The sequence below is a fragment of the Heloderma suspectum genome, chromosome 5 (assembly GCF_057233095.1).
Source record: "Heloderma suspectum isolate Gila_16-S chromosome 5, 16-S_ref, whole genome shotgun sequence".
Taxonomy (NCBI): Eukaryota; Metazoa; Chordata; class Lepidosauria; order Squamata; family Helodermatidae; genus Heloderma; species Heloderma suspectum.
This window is the reverse complement of record NC_139462.1, coordinates 186,456,045-186,479,441: the sequence shown is the minus strand read 5'-3', so window position 1 is coordinate 186,479,441 and position 23,397 is coordinate 186,456,045. Positions and strand designations below refer to the sequence as shown.

The 23,397-nt window shown below is 41.6% G+C and overlaps 1 protein-coding gene across 1 annotated transcript in view; it reads right to left on the bottom strand.

Moving 5' to 3' along the window:
- ETV1 (ETS variant transcription factor 1) overlaps positions 1-19,965 on the bottom strand; it is a 110,533-nt gene extending 90,568 nt beyond the window's left edge. The window contains exons 1-5 of the mRNA XM_084858657.1: positions 19,788-19,965; positions 19,195-19,330; positions 18,288-18,375; positions 16,177-16,224; positions 5,611-5,664 (exon numbers count right to left, since the gene is read on the bottom strand). Coding sequence (XP_084714783.1) covers positions 5,611-5,664; positions 16,177-16,224; positions 18,288-18,375; positions 19,195-19,239 — 235 coding nt within the window. The 5' untranslated portion in view covers positions 19,240-19,330; positions 19,788-19,965. The remainder of the gene's footprint in view (positions 1-5,610; positions 5,665-16,176; positions 16,225-18,287; positions 18,376-19,194; positions 19,331-19,787) is intronic.
- Between the last annotated feature and the right edge of the window lie 3,432 nt (positions 19,966-23,397).

Below are 23,397 nucleotides of genomic sequence, written 5' to 3'. Positions count from 1 at the left end.
TCTTAACCATCCTACTTGGCATGTGCACACCGACACTGCAAAGGCAGCCTTTAAAAAAGATATTTTATTATAATATATGAAGTGACAAAGAAAATACCTTGTTTAGAAAGTTAGTCTTAAAAAATAGTTTTGCCTGAACTCCAATTCAAGGTAATAACATCACATTTCATTTCATGCATAAAAAGTGGGACAGTGGCCCAGTGCTAAAGCACAGGCACAGTATCCCTTTCATGCAAAAGGTCCCAAGTTCTCCCTGCTATCTCCAGTTTTTTCAGTACTGGGGAACAGGAGTGGAAGGGTGCCATTGTGCTCATGTCCTGCTTGTGGGCTTCCCACAGGCATCTGGTTGACCACTCTAGGAACAGAATAGTGACTAGATAGCCTTTGGTCTGATCCAGCAGGACTCCTCTTAAGTTCTTATGTGACACTGTTCTACAAGGGGCTTGAAAGCAATCATTTAGCCAGCCCACGTAACAAGGTACAACAGGTTTTATCTATTTAATATCATTTTTACAACACCTTAATGTTAAAATTAACAGGTACTTGATTTAAAGGTTACAGAGTTTCAATCAGTAACTTATTTAAGCAAGTGAAAGTTTAGTCATACCAGCCTGATGAAACAGGGAAAAGTTCCTGAGAAGTCCATTTTGAAAAAGAAACCCAGATTAACTGACTGAAATTGTCATGTCTACTGCAAGGGAAATTCCCTGAATTATGGCTACAGAATCTGTTTCAATACATAATCAGTGAAGAATACTAATAGAGATTAACTGAGATGAGACAACAGGGCCCCATCTACATGAGGCATTTACTCTGGGGCTGCTGCAATTCGAGGTCCTTCAGGACATACAACATAGCCGCCAGTTTGCAGCCAAACCCGGGTTTTCACCCGGAAAATGCGGATTTCCAGAGACGTTTAGCTGCAATGTTTTTGGTTTGCTGGGGGTTTCCTGAGGTTGTAAGCTGTCTGTCCCTTCCCTGAACCGACTTCACATTTTGTGGTGGGCATGTGGTAGGCGTGCCTACTGCTTGTGTCACTGTGATGCCCCCTCCACTCCTTCCCATTCCTTACAGAGGCATGGAGAAGCGTACTCATTTCTTCAACCACATCTTTGCATACCTTTGCAGCTTTGTTTCTTCGCAATGGCTGCTTTGGAGTCAGTGGCCAAGGGCCGGGGGGGGGTGTCGGGGGGAGCAGAAGTTCCCAGGACCAACTTCGCTCCAGCCACCATTTTCGAAGGATGGGTAGGCATGTACCTCCCATGGGCACACGCCTTGGCATGTGCAAACCATTGCGAGAGTCTCGGGCTGAAGAACTGCCAAACAGTTGGAATGGTAACAAAGGAGCAGACCACTCACATTTTACCTAACGAGGAACAGACAGGCACAAAAGAACCCCTAAAATACAAAACAGCCACTAAAGCCCAAAGTGTTGCACCCACACCCTCACGTGCCTGAAAAGCTGCACATTTAAATATAATGGTAAAATAAAAAAGAGCAGCATGACTGTCACAGTTTACTTCGCTTCAATGGCTATGGGTCAGGGCACAGCGGATTTTCCCGTTGGAGAAGTCTGCAGTAAATTGTGTGTGTACCGCAGCAGAAGCTAATTTGCAGCTGCAATGCTGTGCAGTTACAATGGAGTGAAGGTTGAAAGCGGTGCCATTAGATGATCCCGAGGTTGGATCCAGACTCAGTCATGTTTAAAGTGGACCGACGGAAATCAATGGGATATAAAGGTCATGACTAACTTAAGTCCCATTGATTTCAGTGGGGCTACTACAAAATATGAGTAAGCCTCCGTTCAACCCTATGTGTCCAGCAGAATTATGGGCCACTGAATTTTGTAGCTTCTTTTGGAGAAAACACTGGCCATTTGCAAAGAACAATGCCAGCTTTTCATGCCCAAGACTAATTTTTTCACATGATAAAATTATCTTGTGAGGCTCACACGTAAGTCCTTGGTCAAATACCACATTAACATTTCCTGAAAGGACCATTTGTAGTTATTTTCAGTATGTAGTAATTTGCGAATTTACTGGACAAGGCTATTTTCACAGAACCCTTTTATCACGCAAAGTGGGGGAGGGGGGGAGTCACCAGTGACTACTATCATGAAGTAAGTCATGAAAACTAGGCTTACTATTGAAATAAAGGTTGTGAGAGAACTTGCCAGTGGCCTTGAGAGACTAAAGTGGTGGAAAACAGACATGCTAACAGTGGCTCTCAAGAACATTCTGGCAAGCATGAGGCATCCTCTTTCAGCTGAACTGCATGTGTGGTATGGCCATGCATATCTTTTCAGCAGTAGAATCCAGGTAGCCCTGAACTGTAAACTGATGGACGTCACATTGGCCTCAGCACCACCCTTTCCCATTCTGAAATACCCACTCTAAAAGTCAATGTTCATGGTAGCCTGAAGAGCAGCCTTCCCCAACCTGGTACCTTCCAGGGGTTTGGAACTTTAACTCTCATCAGTCCCAGCCAGCATGGCCAATGGTTGAAAATGCTGGGAGTTGTCGTCCAAAACATCTGGAGGGCTCCAGGTTGGGAAAGGCTGCTAGAGAGAGCAAATAAATCAACAAATACAACCCATCTGGCCAAATGAGTTACACTTTATAGGATAGGGGAAAGTCTAGGAGCTTTACCCCCCTTGACTTCGCAAATCACAGTGGTATACACTTTGAAAACCTCTATGCTGAGCTCCCCTAAATGTGAAAAAGACAACTGCCAGTGACTTACTTTGGGAACAATCATTCTATCCAGTCAAAGATCAAGCCCCCAATTGCAAATGGGAAAGCTCTCTGAACAGAGTCAAAGAAAGTACATGGCGCATTCACTGTCAGCACTAAGTTCTCAATCATGGCTTACTCACCCTTGCCCTAGCAACAGCACATGATTTCTGAAGTAATAGTCAGCACTTCAAGTGTTTAATACAACAATACAATTCCTTAAAACGTTTCTGCTATTCTATTAATGTTTGGGTCAAGAGCTCACTAGAATATAAGCAGCACAGCTGGAGCAGGGGCCTAAATAGCAAGTTTGGACACTGCAAAACCCCAGAATGGTCAGGCAAGGTACAGGCAGAGAGGCCCGAGAAAAACCTTTGCATGTGTCCTGCACAGAGATCAAAGAAATGCAGAGTTTCAGGTACAGGCAAGGACTTTAAGCATAATCTTCTAGCCTGACAGCAGCCCTTTGCTGCTTCCTTTTACTGCTGAGTAAAAGGATGGGGTGCTAGGACTGGAACATAATCACAGGTAAGCTGCTGCAGTACAGGAGGACTGAACAGCGATTCTAGACTCATGAATCAGTTCATACATCCAATTGAATCACATGATGATTGCGCAGTTATCACATGACAGCCTGACCATTTTAAGCTCTGTCATTTCATGGCTCTTGCACCACAGTACACCATTAGCAAACAATGGGACGACTCGTACAACGTGACAGCCCACCGTGGGTTATTTGATCCACAGTGAGGGTGCGACACACTCAGCCACCATTTTGGTCTGTTTTAAGGTTATGCGAGGATTGTTTAACCCCCGCATAACCCACACTCGCTGGGTTCACATGACATGACAACCCCGAGGAGGTTGTTGCAGGTTAAATCAAGATGGATCAAATGAATGGGGTGTTGGCCAGCTGTGTGAACTAGCCCTTCCATGAACAGCAACTTCATTCTCACACACACACACACAAACTGAGATACTGTTTTGGAAATAAATTGCATATTAATCTCACCAAGTGATCCAAGTACATTTTTAAAAGTAGTGATGTCCTGTAGTCCAATCCCATTTAGAATTTTAGTTGCCATGTTTGCAGCGGACTAGCTGAAGTGAAATCTTATGTGTGGCCCCAGTTATTACTAAACACCCTGCTGCTACACCTTGTTGCCAACCCTAGGCGTTCATGACTCTTAAAAGACTGACCTTGGGACCGCAGGGTGCCCCAATATTCCCCACTTTGCTTTGCTCCCAGTAGCCCCCCATGCACCGTTCCTCAACTACACAGAGGCTTCTCAACAGCACTGGCAAAACAGCATCGATGGTGGCAGCTGATATCCAGATATGGGAAACAAAGCCGGCTCTAAATGCTAAAGCAACAAGATGAAGTGCTCCTTTGTGTTGGCACTGACAGGAGGCACTATAGCAGTGTTTCCCAGTGTAGGTTTCTCAATCTGAGGGCCAGGGACCACCAGTGAGCCTTAGTCCACTTTCAGGTGTGCTTCAGCACCATAGCCCACCCAGTGCCTTCTCATTTGCTTGTCCCACCATGCGGCAGCCTTTTGGCTGGACCTATGCCAGCAACAGCAGCAACATACATGTGCAGTGCATAAGGGCATGTGGCAGCGGGAGCTGGTTAGTGAGTGAGGCTGTAGCATGCAATGTTAGAGGGGAGGAAAGAAAGGGAAGACAGACAAGGGAAGAGAGGAAACAAAGTAGGACAGAGGCTGGCTAACTGTGAGGGAAGGAGGAGAAAGAATGGGAAGGAGGCAAAAAGGGCATATGGAATGAGGAAGAGGAAAAGGAGAAGCCCACAGGGCGACTGCTGTTCCTTCATTTAACACACACTCGTACCCCAGATTAAAGGTGGCAGGGAGATTAAGTCTGGGTGGGAGGGAGGTCTCCCTCTCCTGGGGGGAAAAGCAATAAGGTAATTGAATAAAGATATCAAATGTTAACAACAACAATAATAATGAATTGCTATTATTATTATTATAATTATTATTGATTATGATGACACGGATGATGGAAGAGACAGTAAGGGGATAAGAGAGGGATGCTCTTCTAGGAGGAAGAAGCAAATGTAAAGGAGCAAGGAGGAGGATGAAATAAACTTTCAGTTTGGGGGGAAACAGGGTAGAAGTTGTGTTTGAAAGGAGAAAGGAAAAAGATAAGACTAGAGATGAGTAGAAAATCCTTTGGAAACCATATGGTGGGGAAGGGACAGTATAAAACAAAAAGCCTTCTCCACCTACAGTGACTGGATCAGCAAATTTGCCTGAACTGAGGTTGAGACATAATATCTTCATAGCCAATGATGGTAGTTTTGATCTCCCTGCCACAAGGAAATCAGTGTGGCAAAAAAATGGTGCCATATGATTTGGCACCATTTGGCACCAAAAATGGTGCCATATAATGGTGCCAAACTCAGCCTCTATCCACCACCATTTATGACACGTTCTGCCCCGGAACACTATTTTATGACTGGTGGGCCACAGTAATTTTCAGCCTTCTCAAGTGGGCCCTAAGAGTAAGATGTTTGAGAATCCCTGCACTACAGAGTAAGGTCAAACTCTCAAATCATGTTTGTTTTTTTTTCTTTTTCTTTTTTTAACAATGCATCATTTTGTCCACCCCCTTAGAAAAGTCCTCACCACCAAATCCTCCAGAGACACAAAAAAGTTCGACCACCAGCTTCAGTCAAGCCACTTTCCCTGACTGCAATTCAGCAATTACTTTCTTCATGTTTTTATATGGGCATGGACTGTCAGCCACAACTACCATGTGACCACTGGCTAAACAAAGGTAGACATTGAAAACATTTTCCTTAAAAATAAAATAAAATAAAGGACTAAAGAAAAGTGGTGAGTCAAACTATACTTACAACTCTCAGCCTGGTAGTCTGGTACAAACTGCTCATCATTGTCAGGTACCTGAGCTGAAGATAGGGGAGGGAGGGGGAACAGAAAGAAAGGAATTAACATATGCAAGCCACTGAAACAAAGATGATCCTAACCCTTAGGACTAGCTGAAGCCAAATTAAGCATTAAATAAGAATTCAAATTATGCACGAGAACCAACAAGAAATGAGGTTGTATTTGGAAATTTTGCACGTGACTAGGAACATTTGCTACCATTGAACACAGACTCCCATAATGTTGGGCACAAATCAGAACAGTACAGTATTTACTTCAACAAATAATATGATGAGGTAGTTGTTAACTCCCTTCACATTAAAACTAGAGAGAGGCAGCACTTACCCACACTGGATTTATGTTTATATCTACCCAGCATTTAGGAGATAAAACTGCACCTATGTAACAATAAAGTAAGCCAATAACACTAGGGAAAGCAACCAAGCGGTCAAATATAATCTATGCAGAAGTCCATGGAAACATTTCAGGCCTCTGAACAACTTGTAGCATTTTATGGAGAAGTGCAAAGTTAGGATGAAGGGGAGGGATGGGATATTAATTGAAATATGGAGAAAGCTTGAGAAAAATGCATTTCCTTGTCAGTTATGTGAAATTCTGGGATCCATGTAAACTAATGTTAATTGTAGCAAGAACTCTAGACCGCACCTTCAAACGTAGTTCCAAGTTCGCTTGTTTAGCACAGATGGGAACTTGGCTACATGTCTCTACAATGGGAATGTCTTTTAAGCATTCACAATTTAGATGAGCGATTAAGGAGGTTCCTATAAAGGTACATAAGGGGTGCTAGGATTAACAAGGACTCACTATGCATCCACCAGTGTGACTAAAAACTCATCTAAAAAGGAAGTATGTTGCTAAATAAGTGTAAAATCTCACTTCTCCAAATTCTAAATGAGCTGCATAAAGTTAAGGACTTCTTTTTATGCATGCTTGCTCAGACGTAAGTCCCACTGAGTCCAATGGTACTTACTTCTTAATAAGTGCAATTAGATTCACAGCTGTGTAGCTCAATCCAATATATGTTTATTCAGAAACATGTAGCTTACATTCCACAAATTCACCTAAAATCCTCTCCCAGGGACTTATTGGTCAACCAAACATCCATATTGGTTTGAGTTTGTTTCATGATCATTACTGGGGTCTCTTAATAAAATACATGTGGGTAAATTAGCTCAGTGATGGACATACAGTGTCACCCTAGTCAATATTATTAACATAAACCTAAAATCAAGATTAGTTGTATTTAAAAGAAATACAATCACAGACCTTAGTCTTCCCCTAAGCAGTAACATAGCAATAGCTGACACTGGTTGCCTCCTTTCATGCATGTATGCATGCACACACACACAGTACACTAGTAGGAACATAAACGCACTACTAAACTATCACAGCACTAATGAATCAACATAGCATTAAGAAACTTTTAAACAGGCTTTCTATCTTAGCCTCATTAAGGGCTTTGCTGACACAAAACACACACATATGTACAGCACTTATTAAGTTTAATGCATAATCATATACATGAGTCAAGAAGAATAGAGTACTATGAGATGAGTCTATGCAGGCTGGGGTGGGCGGGGGGGGGGGGAGGATGTTTATTGAAGCTACTATCCAAAGTAGTTTAGACACAAGAAGGGGGCTTGCACTAGCACAGTTTTCTTTGAACTACTAGGTCCCATTCCATGACACAAGCTCCTTTTAATTCTCCCCTCAGTTCTAAGAACAGTTTGCCATGCAGTGTTAAGGGTGGTTGTCCAAGAATACACTATATCTAAAGGTCCTTTGGCTCATGGGATAAAATTCAGCATTGCCTGGATCTCGGCCTGAGTTTCCAGATTACATCCATATCACTGCTGCTTGTTCATGATTTTATTAATGGGACATCTTTAGAATTAGGACATATCTGAGGCAAAGGCAGCATCAACTATACAACAGCTAGGAGGAGTGTGTGCGAGAGAAAGTCTGCATATGTGTGTCTGAAGTGTAACTCCATTAGCATCTGTTGTTTACCTGTTACAGAGAAAAGGTGTCACAGCAACCACTACCCCTTGAGGTACAAACATGTTATGGTGTTTGAGCAATTACCACACACTGTCCACATTCCACATAGTTTACATTAAGTACCGGGTCTGCAGTCCAAACAGCTAATAGACCATAGATTCCACTGCTGAATCCTTCTCATTATTTTCCATTATTCCCATAGAAGACTGTCCACTAATATTCTGCACATTCTATATTTTACACCAATTAAAATTCCAGTCGTACATAGGATCAATTAACCTTTCCTCATCAAAATAAACCACAATACCCTTAGTGTTGACAGAATGTAACCTGCTTTTCCTTCAAGGAACTCAGAACAACGTTTTAGCCGCACCGCAACGCTGTGAGATAGGTTTTAGGTCGAAGGATAGCAACAATCAAACTAAGTAGAGATTTGAAGCTGGATTTTTCACATCAAATCCCAACATTTAGCCCCTACACTCTGCTGGTTCATAAGCCTAAGAGAGAAAGCAAACTTAGCTGGAGCATTCCACAAGTTGTTTCATTGTTAACAGCAGATAAGATACAGGATTTTTTTTTCTGCATTGCATACTCTGGCAATGGAAAGGGGAGGGTGCATTGACATATCAATGACAGTCCCTAAACTAAAAGTATTAGAATGCATAATTCACTCTCAAAAACTTGCATAGGATTAAACAAATTTACTGATCATCATCATGACTTGCAGAATCTGGTCCAACACAACATCCGTAACTTTAGTCTCACCATACTGGAAGTAAGGAATATAATTAAGATGGCACAGAGACGAAACAGCTGGCATAAATTTTAATACAGTGCATTTTCTAAACAAAAACACTTATCTGTGTAAGTGAGTAGGTTCACTTTTGAAGCACACACCCTTCTGCTATTGCAAACAGTGTAGCAAAGACGGCATACAGTGGTTGCAGCCTATTTTATAACTTACATCTGCACCACATACTATTATTATTGCTATTATTACAGAAGTCGAACATTACAGTACAATACACGAGTGGAGGACATTTTAGTAGCATTACAACATACTAGAACAAAGCTTCAGCCTTTCGTTCCAAAGGATAGGAAGTCTACAGCACAAATCCTCCATTAGCACTCATTTTTATCTCTAGATTTAACATCAGCATGAATTCACCGACTTCGATGTCTTGAAACCAGATTCACAATGAAGGGGCAGGCATTGCTGCTTTTCACAGTTGTTGTTTTAATATGAGGAGGAAAACTCATATGCACCATTTTATAAATATAGTACAACACTGGCAGCTGCTTTTTTAAAGAAGAAAAGTTAATTATATAGAGCAATTTACAAATCCTGCAGAAAAACAGTTTGTAGTCTAGCAGTACTTTCCCACACCCCCTTACGAAGTAAATTAAAATGCAATTGAGCACCTGTTCTGGCATTTTATACTTCTGGGATATAGGCTCCCCTGGACATGTATTCAATACCATAATGATGAATATAAGTAAATACTCATACCTGTTCTTAACATTACAAACCAGGGAGCTATTGATGGATTATGAAGTAGTCATCAGAATTAGTACTGTATGCTCATATTTAGAACTCACTGAGGAATAGGATTCAGACACTTCTGTTCAACCACGTTCCCCCGCCCCCACAAGACCACAGTTCCTCATTCCTTAAAAAAATGTTTAAAAGGTAGTAGCTGCCTTTAAAACTTGTCAGGAATGCTTTTACAATAATTCCCACCCCCAAAGCCTTCCATATTCAAACCTCGAAGGACTTACAAGTCAGACCAGCAACCAGGCAGTTAACTAGAACTAAAACTTGGATGCCTGAAAAGAAAAATATGACTTTGGAGCGCTTGTAACTGCAGGCACATTTATATATCATTCATTTCCGCTTTTCTTGTCATTGCCAATGCTGCAATTCTGTGAGGCTGTTATAAAAGCTACAGCGATTTTGAATATGGTGACAGTAGGGGCAGGAAAAGGGGGCATGTCAACACAAATGTTCACTAAACATGGATTATGTGGGGTGGCTGGGATGTTTAAATGCCTGAAATAGTCAGCTTAAAAACTGAGACTATTGTATTGTTTTATGGTATCTGCTTTTATTACATATGTTGCCCTGAGAGCTTCAGCTATAGGATGACCCATAAAATGAATAAATAAAATATTTCAGCACGCTATTAAGTAGGAATAAAATAAAGCAGACATTTCAAGGAGCTTAAGCATGTGGCAATATTGGTAATAGTGATAACAGCTTTATCAGGTTCATCCTGCATTAATAGACAAGTTGCTCCCAATTCTCCAACTCTTACTTGAGTGACCAACATCTATTCTTTGCTTAAGCCTGATTATCACCAAATGTTTCTCCTTAGTCCATCCCATCCTCGTCCAGCTTCTCAACATCTCCACCATGGGTGGAACTAAAAAGCTACAAAGTGTTAATTATTATCTTTAGAAGGGGATCTCAGTTTGAGTTTTACATTTCTTGAAATCACCTGCTTAGTTGTTTTTTAAAAAATTAACTACTTACAGCCCAATCCTATGTATGTTTACTCAGAAGTAAGCCCTATCTGAGTTTAATGTGACTGACTGAGATGTGCACAGGATCATGCTGTTTGTGCTTTTGGCATTTTAAGTACGTATTGAAATGCTTCAGAACCATCTATAATATTAAAAGGAAGAGAACAGAACACATTACTTGGAGGGGGTAAGATAGACACTAACATTTAGTGTATCAAGCAAGCCAGTAGTAGGCTGGAATATAAGAGCCATAAACTGAGGATCAATTTGCTTTCTTCTTTGGCAAACATACAAAAACCAAGTATGTGCACTTGGGGGGTGTGGGGAGAAAGAGGACGGAAAACTAGGCACCAGCCCATACAAAAGGATTTGATATTTAATTAAAACCAGCTCTATCCACTGTAACAATGACCTGCAGCCAAACAAGGCAGAAGATGTATGAGTCATTCTTTCTGCCAGTGAATGAGACAGCTGATCTCCTAAGCAATTCTTCAAGACAAGCAGTCAGAACTGGAGCTCTGCCTCCATTCACAAAAACAAAATCCAGCAAGAAACATGTGGGCCTCAACCACAATCTCTTCTTGTCACACCCGGTCAGAAAAAAAGGGAACAGAGTAAACTTGAACTTTTTACATAAATACATCAATTTCACTGCTTTGTCTCAAATACAGCACAGGCCCTACTAGACGAACAAACTCAATAAATGGGAAGTCAAGAAAAAACTAAGAAGCTGGTACAAATTGCTCCCAGAACGAGAAAAACTTACAGAATTCACAGTAGATGTGGGAGCAGTGGCGGGCGGGGGGGAGAGGAGTAGACAACTGTGGATTACAGGGGAAACTGCTATTTTTATTCCTTTTCTTATTTAAACAACTTTCTACACTGCATGGTAACATTTCCGGTAACACTTCCTGTTCTGGTTTTGACATCCCTTTAAGACTAGATACTAGTGATTTCAGATTATCAAGGGGTTAGGTATTTCCTTGAAGGAGAAGAGAAAAACAACACCAGGAGACAAGGGAGAAAAAATATATACACACGCACTTGTTCTCACAAGCTGGGAACAAGTATCACTTTGATTATTCTGAAAAAAAGGAATTACTTAAGTGGCTAAAATGTAATAATTCAAAAATTGCTTTCTTCCATGTATCCGGTGAATATTCTAAAGTGCAAGAAGGATAGGCAAACATTTCAAGAAAGAACACACCTTGCATCTCCTGAATGTACTAAGAAATACAAAATTACCAACACTGTTGCACATTTTGTCCAAACAACTTTCAAGAACCTATACTTTGGTGTACAAACTGAACAAGAGAGTGTCAACTTCAAGACAGTTTTGACAGTCCAGATTTTAAAGTTACGGGTTTTTAAAACGTTCCCAGAATGGAGTCACCAAAGACGTATGAAATGGATTGTCAGTCACCATTCAACAATGCCACAAAATGATTATATCCCAATGAACAAAAGGGCTCTTAAATACAACTTTATTCATTCATTCATTCTCTCTCTCTCTCTCTCTCTCTCTCTGTGTGTGTGTGTGTGTGTGTGTGTGTACCATTTAAAAATGTCAGAAACATTTTCCCATAAATCCCAGCATTGCTCCGTTAGTGTACCATTTTTGGCCTCCACCTCAGGAAGTTGCAACCTCCAAAAACCCTAACAGTGAAGTGTGTTATATCTAATATTTCAGCAACATCTCTCAAATACTTCTGGACTTTTTGCTGTGCTGAGTCAGTTCCAATATCTCATTAATGTATTGTGTTGAGAAATTATGTTATTCATGTTAATCGTGTTATAGGCTTATGGGTTCTTTGTTTTTAAAAATACATAGTTTATTTAGAAGACTGTACCAATACAATAAGGGGCCAGATCCTTAGATATGAGAAGTTACTGCAACTCTTTTAACTCTACTGGATGGGGAGGAGGAGGAGATCCAATTTACAGCGCCTGAATTTCTGGTCCTTCATATTTTGCCTTCTGATTGCAATAAGAATGGGGGGGGGGGGTGTGCTATTGGCAGCAGTTTCATTCAAAAGAAAGGCAAGAGTCAAAGCTACCAGGATGCTGATAATATACCAGAAAAAGATCTGATGTGAACTCTTTCCAAAAGTTCATTCACCAAAGCTGGCCATTATTCAGTAGCACCAATATATTTTAAATAAATCAATTCCTTATTATGTGGATATCCTGTGCCATGTTGAACACGGAAGGCGGAAGGAATGAAACAATTCCTTCACCTGTCCTTTTGATTAATAACAGATTAGTCTACATTAAAATTCCTGATGACATTGTCAAATCAATACTGATGTTAACAGAAATGGGGACTTACCATCTCTCCTATAATATTTACATTACATTTACTCTATTCATCTTTAACATTTTCAGTACAATTTCTTAAAACATATTTTCCTTTTAGCTTATTTTTCTTTCAACCACCAAGTGTTTCCACCATAACACAGCAGGTTTTCAGCACCAGTTATTTTCTTCTCTCTTTTTTCAGAATGAACAACAGGAGCTTCCCATAATGAAAAATACATTACAGTCATATTTGAGCTGATTATTTCAAGTCAATGGTTAACTTCTATTTGTCAAGAGCAATTTAATGTAATATCTAGATTCAATAGAGGAGTTTTATAGTATGCTGGGTCAAAACAGGGCCACCACAGCATCTCTCTCTCTCTCTCTCTCTCTCTCTCTCTCTCTCTCACACACACACACACACACACACACAAAACTAACATGCAGTGGCACTCAGCTCCTAAAACATATTACTTGAAAGTAAGTTCCACTGATTTCAAGGGAACTTTTAAGTATGTGTACAATGGCACCCAAATAGTATTGGACTGCTGGGATATAAATGCTTCACTAAACTGGGAAATTATTAACAGGCTTTAACGCACACACACATATATGTATATATGATTGCTTCTTTTATTTTAATCCCCAGCATAGCTACTAGAAGGAACAGAAGTTTTCCAAGGGGGAGGGGGGTAATTATCTTAATTCTGTTCCCCATATGTCAAACAAGAGAGAAAGTTTTGTTGAGCTTTCTTGCACCACGGGATGCAACATATTTTTGAATGTGACATTCTGGGTTTGGCACAGTGTACACACCACACATCAGCAACAAAACTAAACGGCCTGTTCCTATTCACCACTTTGAATAATTTTCCACCTCCAATACATATGTAAATCCCATTGTTTCCAATGGCACTTTTGTGCATACACTGAAAAGAGAATAGACTGTTTATGATTACTCATTTTAAGCAACATTCTCCGCAGAAGAATAGGGATACTGATAAATATGCAGCTGAAGCATCTCAACTATTAAGGACAATTCTTTCTCTTCCCCATCCCCTCAGTCCTCCATATCCACAAAGTTAAGTGTGTTGCAAAGCAATAGGCAGATTTTTCTGACCTGGTTACTACGCAGTGAGAACTCTGGACTCCTACTGCTCTATTTTGTTGTTGTTTTTAAAGTAGGGGGGAGATCAATATGTCATGGTCACATTCTTGGCTGCAGAGCATCATGAAAATAAATATGTAAACAAACAGCACGGCTGCCAATCTGGCAGTGTTGTAACTTTATAAAGAATCAGGAAGACATACAAAGACAATATCAAGCAATGAGTAAAAAGGTAGGGCTAGTTTCAAAAGCAGTTTTGCGATGCAAACGTCATATCTCATGGAACTGCAGTTGGTACTGAATGACAGCATCCTCAATAGATATTTTTCCCCATAATAAAAAGTTATTATGAATTTGTGATTGTGAAGTTCTTGCTTTAAAAACTTTCCCCTTCTACCAATACACAGTCTGTCAATCTTTCTAATATTTCTGGTACATTCTAAAATAACTAAAACAATTTCACCTTTAAAATTTTCCTTAAATAAGTTCTAGAAAGCAATGGTTGCAACTGTACACAATACCTAAATATTTCTGTGTAGTGTTTTATTTTAAATAACATTTCAGTAATATTGGAGTTTACCTTTCACATTTTACTTAAATTCAGTAACAGTACGGGTATAATCCTGTGCATATCCAACTCAGAAGTAAGTCCCATTGTTTTTAATGGGGCTCACTCCCAAGGAGTTTTGTATAGGATTGCAGTCCAAATTCTTAATTTGCCAGAGTTTATGCATGCACACGTGTGTGTGTGTGTGTGTGTGTGTGTGTGAGAGAGAGAGAGAGAGAGAGAGAGAGAAATACATACACACACACAAACACAAATGACTAGTTATTGATATGAACTGTATTTCCAAATCCTTTCTTCACATATAGAATAGGCGAGGAATGCTTTTTAGGAGGAGCATGTGACAATACTCAAATGATTTATAGAAGTAATTCAACAGCAAGAACATTAGATCCGATCATAATTTCCCCAGCTAAAGGCTTCCAACATCCAGCTACTATCAAGTTACCCCAAATCAAACCAATTTTAGAAACCGTATTTTTTTAGTTTCTTTTTTAAAAAAATCTTTTATCACTTAAGAGTTGGAATTAATATCCTCACCCCAACTTTTAAAGTTTTCACAATCTTCTTGTTTATTAAGATAAGTTGAACATATGCACAGATCTTTGCTAAAGTTACCTTAATATAATGAGTCACTGTTGAATTTTAAGGGGATTTCACTGCAGTCCAGTGGCAAGTGTGCTTCCACTTTAAAGTTTACCGCTCCTTATATACCTAGGCTACTTGGTTTCTTCTTACTAATGTTCAATAAAAGCATGTCTAAGAGCAAGAGTTTAGAAGGACAGAAAAGTGTACACTATATACTAACTACTTGGCAAACTATATAGAGAGATATCAAAAAGCCAGTCTATACCATTACAGCATTTCCTCCTTTCTGTGTTAGGCAATCACATTAAGCTCTCCCTTCAGAGTCTCCTCTCCAAAAGAAACAGAATGTCCATTCAACAAACAATGCACATTCAAAACACACACACAAAAATAAAAACTTCCATGAATTCTCAAAGTGCACAAGGAAGTCAAAATACATATACAGCATCAGTTATATCTGAAAGAGATTTAATTCACTGACTTATGTTGCCAACTAAAAAGTAAAACAATACTATTAAGAAGGACACAGAGGATCTAAACTAAGCCATCTTAATGCTGGGAATAAATAAGCTTTAAAATAGCCAAACGTGTCACAGAAAAGAGCAATCAATGTTTCAGTTAGAAAATATACCTCCACTAGGAGCAACTTCCCTTGCCTTTGCAAAACTTCTCGTAACATCTCATTCTACTCAAGTCAAAATTCACATCTATTCAACTTCAGTATTACAACTATTTCCTTAACATCTCTAAGCAATGCTACAGTAACAGCATTCGTTTCAAATGATCACAAGTAAAACAAACAAGAGTGGGTAGAATCCAGTCTCTCATTTTAAAAGCCTTGCAAAATAAAATTAAAAACCTCATAGCTCCTTCATTATTTGATACACACCTAACGTTCTGTGTTGCAAGCAAGGTGGGAAGAAGACACTTGCACTTAAATCTTGAAGCATCCCGTCCTGATGAACCCAGAGAAACTATATTCTGCCATCAGAAAAGTACTTCCACCAGAACACCAAACAATTTTACGCACTGCTCTAAAGAAAAGAGCAAGCCCAGTTCTGGCTGTATGCAGTCTCTTGAGGTACAATAATATAAACCTGATCAATTGCAATTAAAATCTGAACAGAGGCTTGGAAGTTGAAGTCTTGGTGCATTAGTTCTTGCCAAAAGCAGATGTGATTGTGAGCTAGAAGCAATTTCTCCTGGTAATTTGTGATGACATTGGGTAGAACAGCCCCAGAGTCCCTAAAGACAAACTCATCAGAGGCTCTAATGTATGCATGACACATGAGGTGGCTCTTTTAGAGCTCAATTAATTGGGCTGAACATTAAGACAGCAAGTTCAGGACTTTTTCCTCCTTCCCCACCTCCCCTTTTCTGCCAGAGCCCCCTTTTCTTTTTCGTTTTTGCAAAAAGACTTTTCCCCCTTACCTTCTGCAAGCCATGTCTCCTGTAACTGGCTCAGATCTTGAAACAGTTCTAAGAAAAGAGGAAAAGGTGGATAAAGGAACAGCACCTTTCTCATTTAAAAAATAATGCTTACATACCCTCAGTTTTGTGAAGGGGGGTTCCCGTAACAACAATATTTCTCAATTCTATTTTGGTCAAATCTTGCATAGAGACAAACTAGAAATATCCTAATCACCGTGAATTATTATTATTTGGACAAAAAAAATAGTAAAAGAAAAGCATTCAGTTGCACTATCAACCCCAGCAATAAGGAACAGTACCCTTTTCAGCTAACTTGCATGTACGGAACACAAAATGTATGTTTAGGCTGCAATCCTATACACTTACCTGGGAGCAACCAGTCAATGGGACTTACTTCTGAATGGACACGCATAGGATGGCACTGTTGGAGACTCATGAGACAAATTCCCAGCACAACTCCATGCATGTCTATTCCCAGCACAAATAAGTGTACATAGGTTTGTAGCCTCAGTTTTCTTTGTGCAAATCTGTTTCTCCCTCAAATAACTGAAGACTTGCTCCAGAAAGCCCTGCACAAACAACAACACTGCTTTGCTCCTGTCTTTTATATGCAGCATTACAAAAGTGGTAAAGTAAAATCTGTTCGCTATTTTTTAGGCAAGGCTGTTCCATGTCATAAAAGGCAAGAGTTTATATGTTTATTATAATTGAGGAACTCTAGTCAGTGTGTTTTAGTTCATGTGCACCAAAATCCAAACCTGAGCAGAATTTGAACCCAGCGTTTGCATTTTTCAAGACGGAAGTCATTGTAGTTTAAATCAATTGTTTGCAGGACTTAAAACAGTCATCTCAATTTGTTATGCTATCTTTTAAAGCGATTAAAACATCCACCTTGGACAAGAGAGTGTTTTTATAGAGTATTCACAGATACTTCTCAACTTCCAAAGTTATTACATACAGTATCATTCTCTGTAGGCTGGTGCTGGATGTTTGGGAAGTTTAGGCTGCAATCCTATGCACGTGTAGACAGAGAAAACTCCTACAGTTCCCAGTATTCCCGCTGGGAGTTGTAGGAGTTTTCTCTGCCTAAACATGCATAGGATTGCAGGCATAAACAAGGTAATTTTTACGCGCGTGTGTGTATCTTGCTGCAGGTGTCCCAAGTGAGTGAACACCGTCTCAATTTCTGAACGTAGTTCTAAGGGCTCCAAAGTTCAGAAAGGGCTTTAGGCCCTTGCTTGCAGTCTGGGAAAAGTTGTGCAGGTGTCTACACACCCACCCAAAGGCTGTTATTACAGGGAACAATCCAGCAAAGTAGTGCTGCTGCTGCAGCAGAACAGCCATTAACTGCACTGAGGTTTGCACAGCAAACTCCCTCTTGCAAGCTACACTGAAACAAACAGAAGGGTCATGGCAACAACACGGCTATAAACGCCAAGACATTGGCTCCATGGGACCTGGTGGTGAACATCATCTTTGGGAGGTTAAGGCATAGCTGGCAAAGGCTCCCCATTTCCCTCTGAGATTTTCAGGATGTTGTCAATGGCACCCCTGTTACAATCATGAGAGCAGGGATACACAGGACAGCACACACAGGCCTCTGACAGTCATTCAGGGCAAGGTGCCTTGACACTGATGTGGCCAGTACCCTAATTTGGCCAACGGTCAATGGCGAGAGGTGAGCATTTCTCCAAAATGCAATGGCGGCAGCAGCATAGGACATTCTGTTGGGACAGGCGCTGACAAGACCTATAAGCAAAGGGGCTGTGTGCACCCTTTCAGGATCCATCATGTCAAGCCTTGCCAAATTCTCACCTCAGGTGTGTGACATTATTTATGTCCCTTCAGTGCAGCAATACCTAACACAGAGAGGGTGAGTCATTGAAGGTACAGCAGCTTAGCAGTGAATTGCTTTTGTCAGCTTGTGTCACATCGTTAAATGTGGGGGGGGGGTTTGTCTCATTTCTATAAATAGATGTAGACAAGAATCCAGAAAAGGGTGGGGGGAGAAACACACACCCCAAAATATAAAAGGCATATCGCCGGGTATCTTGGTATTATGAGGGGGAGCCAATACAATTTATTCCCCCTTTCACAACACACATCCTCACCTTCTGAGTCATGAGCCAGATCTCTGTTAATGAATTTTCTTTTCCTGACATTTGTTGGTCGCTCATTACAGTTTCTCCCACAGGGATTCTACAAATAGAAAATATTGGTTACTTTAAAAGAAAAAAAAAAGGGGAGAGGCAATGCAACAACCCATGCTAGTAGTCTTTTAAAGATATTAAGAGCTGAAAGAAAGAAAGAAAGAAAGAAAGAAAGAAAGAAAGATTTCCTGTTGGCTTAACTGCTAATTTCAAACTATGGTTTACCAAGAGCGTCATCATCATAAATACTCTTCAAGGGAATATTTATGTCTAAACCCACCTACCCCAAGACACATCTGTACAGACACCTATACTTTCCAGAGCATCACCGTATATTTGCATCACAGGTATATCAGGGTATATTTTTAGCAATTTGCAGTGCTAACACCTACACAAGAGTATTTTTAAAAAGCCAAGCCCGTCATTTAAGCTAGTTGGGAGAACAAGGAGATGACACAACAGTACACTGTTTTATTTTCAGGTCTTATATGTCAAAGTCCTTTGAAAATGGGCAGGGTTATTTTTTTAAAAAAGGTAGGCTTGTCTCCACTTCATTCTTCCCAGGATGGCAGGCAAACACTCAGAAACTTTGAAAGTAGCAGCTACTGCTGCTCTGTTCTTCCACTACTACTGAAAATGTGGTTTTGTTTTTATCTGGCCAGAAATGGCCTTTGGAAGAAAACATAAGAATTGATTAAAATAGAAGTCCATCCCGCAAACAAAGCACAGGAACCCAGTCCCCATAGCACTGCAAATAATTCCCCCCACAAAAGCTTTGCTGCCTCCCCCCGCCGCCGCCTTCCTTCACCCTTGCCCCCACCTCCGAGAGATCAGAGTTTAAATAACAACTTCGGAACTGATCACTCACATTGGTGACTATGTAAGGCACTTGCTGGTCATAGAATCCATCCATTCTGCTGACTTTAGCGGAGTCTTTTTATTATGTTATTATTTTCTGGACATTGGACTTAAGAGATTTCCTCCAGATGCGGTCTCCGAGCAGCCTAAAAACGAGAACACAAGATGGCTTTTAGATATTTTTTTTTTAAAGTCATGAATGAACGGCTTAAATTTGCATAGCTAATGAACCTCCAAGAGTCCCATTCATAAAACACACACACACATCCCTCCTTCTCCGCTTCCTTCCTCAGGGCTACAAGCAAGAGCCGGAAAAGACAGAAAGAGGTGGGAAAGGACTTTGTTTTTTCCGTATCGCAAGGAATCAAATCGAGAGGCAACGCTGTTTATTGACATGCCCGTTTCGCCCCTGGAGCGATCTGGGCAAATAGCCCCGCTCCTTCGTCAACGTGCGCAGGACTAGTAATGGCGCACGACACGACTCGCCTTGCACCTAACGGGAGGAGAGGGAGAGGGAGAGCAGGCTGAGCTACCTTCGTTTTGCAAACCACAACCACGTAATCAGCCGGAGCCATGGACAACAAAGTTGCTGCAAAGACCCACCTGAAGGTACCGCAAAGACGATCGGCTGCACGCGCGCGCGCGCGCACACACACCCCCCAAAAGGAGAGGCAAAAAAAAATCCCTCCAAATTTAATAAAAATATTAATTATTTCCCAGCACTTCCCCCTCGGAAGCGAGAAGCGCCACTGACAGCGCTCTATTCGGTGGTTTTTCCTCTATTTCTCCTCCAGGGGCCTCCAATCCAAACTGATGGATCCCTGCATCCCATTGGCTCTCCGCGTCTTTCACAGGATCAGATTTCGGCCTGTCAATCAGGCTGCCTCTCGCCCCCCGAGGGAAAGAGGGAAAAGCCGGATCCTCCCGGATTCTGCAGGGGATTCGACAGGTCGGCGGCGTTGCTTCTCTCGTTTCTCCGAGTTCAAACAAAAACAGTGGCTCCAGAGAAGGCCCATTTGCACCGAAGGCTCTGGACTTGTGAGAACCTCCGTGTTGCAGCGCCTCTGATTATACAGGCGTGGTGCTGCCTGGGTCGAGTAATTTTGCCCTGCGCTGCCACTAAATTCTACTGTTTAAGCAACTTGGAAGGGTTTTCCCCTTGTGCCAATGTGCGATGTGGTTTTGTTTCCAGCAGACTCCAGTCGCAGCCCCAGCTCCAGAACGTTGCCAAATTCAGCTGTTTGGGCCAAAATCTTGCCACCAAATTCACAGCTCATATACACCACTGGTTTCAAAGTGTCCGGCCAGTTGATTATTTTATACAATAAGACTGTAAATTCCATTGCATAAGACCAAGATAACATTGGTATGATAGCTAGGATCAGGATTTTTTAATAGTAAGGGAAAGTATTCCCCAGTGCTTTAACTGATTCAATGCTTAAAAACTGTGGCATGGAAGATAAGAACATAAGAAGTGTTCTGGATCAGAACAAGGTCTATTTGGTTCACACAGCAGCCAACCGGCTGAATTTGGAAACCCACAAGCAGGACATGAGTGCAACAGCACCTTCCCACCCATGTGCCCCAACAAACAGTGTACGTAGGCATACTGCCTCTGATACTGGAGATAGCATATGGCTGTCAGGACAAGTAGCCATTGACAGCTTTCTCCTCAGGGAATTTGATAAAATTTTGGAGGATGGAAATGTTAAATGGAAGGCGATTCTATGAACTAGACCCAAAATGCGTTTGATTTTTATTTAAAGCAGAGGAGTAGCACTTTTCTATTATAAAGACACAATCTAGATAAGTAGTAGGGAACCGTGTGCCCTCTAGATGTTTTGGACCAAACTCCCATAATCCAAGACCATTGGCCATACTGGCTGGGTTAGCAGTCCAAAACATCTAGAGGGACCCGAGTTGCCTACTCTGGATCTAGGTCTAACAAAGCCTTACTAGCAAGATACAGGTTCCAAGTGGAATTTGGCTTGATCTTGGACACTGTAAATATGAAAGCATAAAATTAATTTAGGGAGCAATCCTGTGTCCCACAGACAGCATCTGGAGGTACATAGGATTGTTCAGTTTGTGGACTCCGAGCTCCAGGAACCGCACACCCCGAGCCCTCATAGCTGGCACAGTTCTAACTACATCTCCGTGCTCAGAAACAGAATTCGGAAACAGGGGAAAAGGGACGTTCCTTGGGGCAGGGAGGGGAGGAGACTGGGGCAGTAGCCATATAATTTCCTATGGCCTCCCCAGCCTCCTTTCCCCTCCCTCCAAAGCACCACTGTTAGACAGGCGAAATCACCTGTCTAGCAGAAATGCAGAGTGGCTGGAGAGCAGAGGCAAAGATTGCCTCTGTGCTCCAGCTGCCCTGCGCTGGATACTTGGCAGCTTCTGAGTTTGGAGGCTGCTGACTATCTTCACAGGATTGCACCCTAAATTTAAAAAAATAAAAAACAAAAATCAGGTTCAACAAGATTTTCTTCACCATCATAAGGTTGTCAAAAAGTTTTTCATATTGTCTTTGGACTGTTTAGAATCTCCTTTGACTCTTTAAAAAAGTTTTCTCTGCAGAGTTGAGAACTAGAAATTTCCTGTAGTTATTCACAGGCCAACTGTTTAAATGACAAGATGCAGATTAATGAACCTATGCCCATATTACAGTAAGAAATTCATTGTGTCTTCTAGTTTTATTTTAAACTGGCAGCACTACCAGTAATAATGAGAGATTTTATGAGAACATAAAAACAGAGATGTCGTGGTAAATGTTGAAGTGCAGAAACTCATCAATACAGCCATTGTAACCACACCCCTTAAGGAGAAAGCATAGCCATGTCCTAGGATGAGATAGATAGATAGATAGATAGATAGATAGATAGATATCTGCTTTTCTATCATTTATACTGGGGTGGGAACCAAAAGCGTCCCGGGGAATGTATTGTCTCCCAGTATCAATCTAGAATGCTAGATTATGTCAGAGAGTAGGACCCTCCCTTTCCCCTGAAGCCCCACCCCCCTGAGAGCCCCCCTTGCCCATTTTCTCTTTCTCCATGTAGAGATAGGCATGGAGACATTCCTCACTCTGTACCAATGATGGCAGTCCCTGTAGCCAACCCCCCTCTCCTCCAAAAGGAGAGTCTACAAATGCAGGCGGTTATGTTGATCCATATCAAGAAACCAGTTCTAGAAGTTTCATCTCCACCAGGAGCAGGTCTTTTGTAAAGCTAAAGGGTCTTAATTGTCCATTCAAGGCCAAACCACCCCAAAATTACATTACAACAGGGAACACTATATTGCTGCTGGGAAAATTCATTTCCTCCCAGCCGCTGTGAGGATTGGAGCTAAGCTCAGAGGAAACAGGGACGTTGGAGGGGGGTGACAGATGATGTCAGCTTTCCTGCTGATCAAAAAGTGCCGTCCCTGAGAGCCCTGGCTGTACTACACCCCGCTGCTCTGCACACAGAAAGGAACTTGGCTGGCCCCAATTCCTCCAGGCGTCAGCTGAGTGCACAGGTACTTCTCCCACCATCCTGACTGGGAAGGAGGGCAAAGAGCAGCCTTAGAGGAGCAGCTCCTCCTGGTGCCAGCTGAGTCATGCCAGCGTTACCCTCTGCCTGCTGTCCCAGTAGGGACAGTGAGCGGCAAACAAAGGGCTTTAGCTGGTCCTTAGAGGAGCTGCTCCTCCAAGTGCCGGCTGAGTGCATGTGAGCCTCGCTCACTGTTCATCATCCCAGTTGGTACAGGAAGTGGTGGGCAAAGGGATCCAGCTGGCGCCTTGAGGAGCAGCTTCACTCCTACTACATCTTCCCCAGTAGGGTAAGGCGAGCGAGGAGCAAAGCAGACCACACTGCAGCCTTGAAGAGTGCAACTGAGGCCATGGCTTAGTTGCTCTCCTGCCCCTTCTCCCTTCTCTGGGGGTGGGGATGAGGCTTCAGGGAGGGGGGCCCCTCTGTGAGCCAGATGGGCTGGTCTGGGGGGCCAAATTCAGCCCACAGGTCAGTAGTCATCCTTCCCTGATATATAACCTAAGGGGCTAACACACTGATTAATAGCTCTATTATAAAACACAGGCATCCAAAACCAACACAGAAAGAAACTGATAATATCTCACAATGGGACATGACTGCAATCCCATATATGGCTATCTGAGAGTTACCTCCATTGATCTCAGTGGTGCTTACTTCTGACTGCCCAGGTTCAACTTGTA